Source organism: Marmota marmota, unplaced genomic scaffold (genome assembly GCF_001458135.2).
Source record: "Marmota marmota marmota unplaced genomic scaffold, marMar, whole genome shotgun sequence".
Classification (NCBI taxonomy): domain Eukaryota; kingdom Metazoa; phylum Chordata; class Mammalia; order Rodentia; family Sciuridae; genus Marmota; species Marmota marmota.
Genome location: NW_026000057.1, coordinates 40,132,099 through 40,138,398, shown reverse-complemented (window position 1 = coordinate 40,138,398; position 6,300 = coordinate 40,132,099). Strand labels below are relative to the sequence as shown.

At 53.9% G+C, this 6,300-nt stretch overlaps 1 protein-coding gene across 1 annotated transcript; it reads left to right on the top strand.

Annotated features, from left to right (window-relative positions):
* Window positions 1–479: 479 nt before the first annotated feature.
* Window positions 480–6,082, top strand: Pitx2 (paired like homeodomain 2). Its single transcript, XM_015484647.2, has 3 exons — window positions 480–1,336; window positions 2,193–2,398; window positions 4,823–6,082. The coding sequence occupies exons 1-3, from the start codon at window positions 1,129–1,131 to the stop codon at window positions 5,384–5,386; spliced, it is 978 nt and encodes a 325-aa protein (XP_015340133.1). The 5' UTR covers window positions 480–1,128; the 3' UTR covers window positions 5,387–6,082.
* The last annotated feature ends 218 nt before the right edge of the window (window positions 6,083–6,300 follow it).

Below are 6,300 nucleotides of genomic sequence, written 5' to 3'. Positions count from 1 at the left end.
TTTATAGTTTTAGGTAGCATGTCTCCTTTCTATACGGGGCAAGGGGGGGGGTGTCTGTCTCTACTTGAAATGGAGTAATGAGACAAAAGAAAGGGAAGTGCGGTGCCTTGTTGATCTTGTACTTTTCAGTCCTCAACATCAACCTTTCTACACCTTTCTCCCAAGTCTTTGACTCCTACCCTCATCTCTGAACCTCAGGATCCTAACTAACAGTCGGATCGCCTTTGGCGGGGCAGGAACAGAATTCCCAGGAGCGTGCCTGTGTAGACCCGGTGGGCATAGCAAGAATTAGCCCGGCCCCACACTGCTGATAGGTGCAGACAGGACAGTCCCCTCAGCCGCAGCTCGGGGCCTCATGATTGGTGTGGAGTCACGTCACTCCCGCCCCCTCGAAGGGTCTGGAGGAGGCGGAGGCGGAGAGGGTTGGGGAGGGCCGCGGCAGAATGACGTCTCGCCACCAGGAAGCCCGCCTCTGGTTTTAAGATGTTAGGCCAACTGAGAAGCGCGGAGCCGCAGATCTTGTCCGTCGCTTGCTTGGGTGCTTGGAGCTGAGCTGCGGCGAGGCCCGGCTCCAGCTCGACGGCCAGAAGGGGTGTGCGTGCGCTCCGCGGAGGGTGTGCTCAGAGGCCGCGTCGCTGCTGTTGCCGCTGCCGCCGCCGCCGCGGGGGATCTAATATCAGCTACCTGTCCCTGTCACTCTTGACACTTCGCTGTCAGGGCTGCGCGCGAGGGGCGGGCAGAGAGTGATCGGCGTTAGCTTTCCTTATTGGAGGGGTATTTGGGGGAGGGAGGGAGGAAAGAAGGGGGTCTTTGCACACTCCTGTTTCACTTTGGAGCGTGGAAGCCTGCTCCCCAAAGACGCTCCGAGAGGTGCTCCCCGCTCACATCCCCATGTTTCCGTTTGCCCTCTGACTTTCGGCTGCCGGATTCTTTCGCTTGAGCCTTCCGAAGGAGACCAGGGAGGCTTGGTTCCAGGATTCAGCAGGGGTTGCGACCCCTGACTCTGCCTGCAGCGGCCACAGCGGGGAAACTACGCGCCTAGAGCGCGACTCAAAGCGCGCAGCGGCGGCCACGGGGGCTCGGCGGGGCGGTAGCCCAGGACTACTAGGGCGGCGCGTTCCCTCGTCCATGAACTGCATGAAAGGCCCGCTGCACTTGGAGCACCGAGCAGCCGGGACCAAGCTGTCGGCCGCCTCCTCGTCCTCCTCTGGTCACCATCCCCAGCCGTTAGCCATGGCTTCGGTCCTGGCTCCAGGTCAACCCCGCTCCCTGGACTCCTCCAAGCACAGGCTGGAGGTGCACACCATCTCCGACACCTCCAGCCCGGAGGCCGCAGGTAAGGCGCCGCGCCGCCCCGCGGACACTCCAGAACAGCAGCCTGCGCGCCGCCTGGTCCCTCTCGACCCCAAGGAAGTCAGCCCCTCCTGGGGGAGGCGTGGTGGGAGTGGTCGTTCTGATTGCTGGCCGCAGAACTTCCGGAAGCCGGGGTTCTGATGACCCTGTCCCTTTTTCATTTTACCTCCGCTGGCCTGGCTCATTTGGCCGCGAAATTCTGCCGCCACCTCCCACCCCCCACTTCGTACACTGGCTTCCTTTCTGTTTCCTGGATCACAAAAGTTCCAGCATCTCCATTCAAGGACGTTCAGAGGCCACTCCACCTCTGTCCCTGTTTTCTCGGCTTTCAGCTCGTTAGAAAAGTACTTCTGAAACCACTCAAATGCTCCTTGCGAAGAGGCACCCCCACCTCCACAAAGTACTGGCGAACCTGGGAACCCAATGAATCCCAGTAGCTTCTTTTCCTTAACTTCCAAACTGCATCGAAAGCTGAGGGGGGTCTATAAAGACGCGCGCAAGTGCACGCGTCCGGGGAGACTTGGTGTGGCTGCGTAGAGGTGTGTAAATATACTTGAAAGCACGGGCTATAAAAATGAATGTGCCGCCTTGCTGAGATAAACATGTAAATAAAACGTGCGGCGCTTGGGGGGAGGGGAGGAGATGGGGCGCACACACCCACAACTTTCGTCTGCACACCCCATAGATGCAGCGCTCCCTGCAGCGCGGAGTCGCTGAGCACGAACCCCTCCAGCTGCGGGCAGCCCAGCTCTTTCGCGGCCTCTGCCGCCGGGTCCGGTTGGAGTCTGGGGGTTGCAGGTGGGCAAGCTGACCGGAACCTTTGTGTGTATCGTTTTCAGAGAAAGATAAGAGCCAGCAGGGAAAGAATGAGGACGTGGGCGCCGACGACCCGTCCAAGAAGAAGCGGCAACGGCGGCAGCGGACTCACTTTACAAGCCAGCAGCTGCAGGAGTTGGAGGCCACTTTCCAGAGGAACCGCTACCCAGACATGTCCACGCGCGAAGAAATAGCGGTGTGGACCAACCTTACCGAAGCCCGAGTTCGGGTAGGAGCAAGCTCCAACTTTGGGAAATTAGGGGAGGGCGTTGTTGAGCTGCAAGGCCCGCAGACCGGGGAGCAGGGAGGAGTATGGAAGGCAACTCTGCCCGCAGGGCGCTGGTGGGGAGCAGCTTCGCAAAGGCCTAGTGGCTGCAAGATTACAGCTCCCCCTTCCGAGGCCGAGCTGCCTGCCTGGCGCAGGCGCTGGGAGCTACACCGGTTCGCTGCGGTGCCCTGCGCCCTCCCGAGCTGGGCCGCGTGGGCATTCCTCTGCAAAGGGCATTGTGTTCCCGGATTGCAGTCGCCAGACCAGAGCTAATAAAATCCCTCCCGGTCAGGAGCCGCGAACAGGCTCCAACCGGTGTGCCTTTAACAAGGAAAACCCAGCCAGACACGCAAGGGTTGGCCCTCCCTGGGAAACCTTCACGCCCGGCCTGGCTCAGCCATTTCTTTCTTCGGCTCGAGTTCTTTATACGGTCTTTTCGCGGGGGTATGGCCATTTATGTCTCTTTCAGACCCTATTCCTTGGTTTTGTGATCCCGGGAAGCAAAGTGTTATACAGAACTACTATTCTGCTAAATTCTCTTATAAGAGAAGTGAAAAAAGAAGACTTCAAATTTGGTTTATTCATCTTCTCTCAGGAGTTGAACTCTTTGAATACTGATACAACCCTCTACCAAATTACAATCATAGTTTTAGGAAAAGAGCTTACCTTAACTTTGAAGTAAATCTGCACTCTATGGATTGGCAAAAATGAGCTTAAATAAATTACCCAATAGCAACATCCTGGTTTGTGCTGGTCGGTGGAAAATTCCAAAATTGTTAGGATTCTGGAAGCGGCAAGCAGAATCAAGCAGCATCCAGAAGTTTTGCTGTTTAAAATGATTTTAAAAAAAAAGTTTTCTGGGTAGAAAAATAAAGTCCTCATAGCAAGGAAAACAAAAATAAGAAAACGTTAGGTAACAAAAACAGCGGCGAAAAGAATAAAAAGAATAAAAACCAAAATGTGCTTCTAAGCAAGAGGGAATGACGACACTCCTAGGAGGCATTTGTGCAGGGTATGAGGCTATGCTGGTAGATAAAAGAGCCGGGGTGAAGTTTGATAGTTTTACTTTAACTGCCCGGAACCAGAGCTGGGACTAGGGCCGCGTGGTTTTGCGCGAGGTCAGTCTTCCATTAGCCTTCTTCAGCATCAGGGGAACGGGCCTTGCACGTTCCCTTCTTGCCTGGACAAAGTTCAGAAGGCCTAGGGTAGAAATGGCAAGTAATTAAAATTAAAACACAGTTTGTGAGGTTCCTGGCATTCTTCGGAAAAGAACTTCTACCCCACCCGCTTTTCCATAGCCCCTCCCTTGTCCTCTGCAGCCGCTGCGCAGGGATCTTGCTCCCTCCAGCTGCCTCCTTCCAGCGGCTGCTTGTTCAAGCCAAGTGGGAGTGAGGCGTGCTTTTTATAGCAGTCGGGTGCAAAGAGGAAGGGGGATAAAAAGGAAATCGAGAAAGAAAGGGAAAAAGCGGATTAGGCGTCTGGGACCCGCGGAGATGTGTAATGTGAAACATCACCGGTGTCAGCTCAGAAATGTCGGGCCAGGCCTCACTCCAATACACAAAAGACTCCATCTGGGGCGACTGGTGGGCGCGATGTGGATTGGAGCAAGGTTGTGGCGGGGCCACCGGACGCGGGTGGGGGCTGACTGGCCTGGTCGCCTGCCTGCAAAACCAAAGGGTAGCGACGGGTCAGGCCTGGGGTGGTCAAGGCACGCCTGAGGGGCCTGAAATGGGCGGAGTGTGAGACGAAGCAGAACCAAGGAAGGGGAGCGAGAGACCGTCCCGTTCTGGGTTTTTGGAGTTTAAGGAGCAGATTGAGGAGGTGGTCCTCTGCTTTTTATTTGGTTTTCTAGGCGAGGAAGAGTGTCGCATTCCGGTTCTTGTAGAAGGGGCTCCTTCCAGGGGATGGGGACGACAGTGGAGATCCAAGAGGGGAGGGAGGAACTGTGCAGGAGAAAGAGCGGGTACTCCGGTGCCCTCCCACCCTCTTGTCCTCGTCACTGGGTCTGAGGCTTTGGAGTAGAAGCAAATGTACAAGGTGGTCTGGGAAGGGGTGGGCAGTCGGCTGACCCTCCCTTATTTCACAGTAAGTGTTTCTGGCCCCTGAGGAGGGTCTGGGTTCGTGATCAAGCGGCCCACAGCCCGCTAGACATTGCGGCCCCGCTCAGAACCCATGCTCACAGGCCGGAGCTGGCTGGGCCTCCCGGCTCTGACTGCGGCTTGGGGCTGGAAACAGTGCGGGCCTTGGCGGTGTGGGGTGCCTGGCTGCAGGGGTGCGTCGCGCACGCGCGTCTGGTGGAGGGTTGGCCTCTGGTGTTCTCTGTGATCTAGCTTTTATTAATCCCCACTGTGGCTTCTGTTTGCTCCCTTACCCTACCGCGCCCAGGTTTGGTTCAAGAATCGCCGAGCCAAATGGAGAAAGCGGGAGCGCAACCAGCAGGCCGAGCTGTGCAAGAATGGCTTCGGGCCGCAGTTCAACGGGCTTATGCAGCCCTACGACGACATGTACCCGGGCTATTCCTACAATAACTGGGCGGCCAAGGGCCTCACGTCAGCCTCCTTGTCCACTAAGAGCTTCCCCTTCTTCAACTCAATGAACGTCAATCCCCTGTCGTCACAGAGCATGTTTTCCCCGCCCAACTCCATCTCATCCATGAGTATGTCATCCAGCATGGTGCCCTCAGCGGTGACGGGCGTTCCGGGCTCCAGCCTCAATAGCCTGAATAACTTGAACAACCTGAGCAGCCCGTCGCTGAATTCCGCGGTGCCGACACCCGCTTGTCCTTATGCGCCACCGACTCCTCCGTATGTTTATAGGGACACGTGTAACTCGAGCTTGGCCAGCCTGAGACTGAAAGCAAAGCAGCACTCCAGCTTCGGCTACGCCAGCGTGCAGAACCCTGCGTCCAACCTGAGTGCTTGCCAGTATGCAGTGGACCGGCCCGTGTGAGCCGCGCCCACTGCGCTGGGATTCTAGGACTGTGCGGGATCGGGCAACTCCGCCCTTGAAAGACTGGGAATTATGCTAGAAGGTCGTGGGCACTAAAGAAAGGAAGAGAAAAAGCAGATATAAGGAGAAAAGGAAACCACTGAATTAAAGAGAGAGCTCCTTTGTTTTCAAAGGAAAGTCCTCAGTGTCTGACATCTTTCACTAGAAGTATTTCCAACAGTTGCAAGGACACATACACAAACAAATGTTTGACTGGATATGACATTTTAACATTACTATAAGCTTGTTATTTTTTAAGTTTAGCATTGTTAACATTAAAATGACTGAAAGGATGTATATATATCGAAATGTCAAATTAATTTTATAAAAGCAGTTGTTAGTAATATCACAACAGTGTTTTTAAAGGTTAGGCTTTAAAATAAAGCATGTTATACAGAATCGATTAGGATTTTTCGCTTGCGAGCAAGGGAATGTATATACTAAATGCCACACTGTATGTTTCTAACATATTATTATTATAAAAATGTGTGAATATCAGTTTTAGAATAGTTTCTCTGGTGGATGCAATGATGTTTCTGAAACTGCTATGTACAACCTACCCTGTGTATAACATTTCGTACAATATTATTGTTTTACTTTTCAGCAAATATGAAAAAAATGTGTTTTATTTCATGGGAGTAAAATATACTGCATACATATTGGTCTGAATTCTTTCTCCCCTCCTCTGTCACCTGGCCGAGGTGTCTCAGTCACTGCCTCCTAAACAAACTAGTTTCCTCTGCCTGCCAGTAAAACATACAAGGTGGCAGTGCTTATTTAAATTTGGTAGAAATAAATTATAGTCCTTCATCAGAAACTAAAAAAAAAAAGGGGGGGGGCACTCCTGGGGCTGGGGCTAGGGCTGGGTGGAGGGG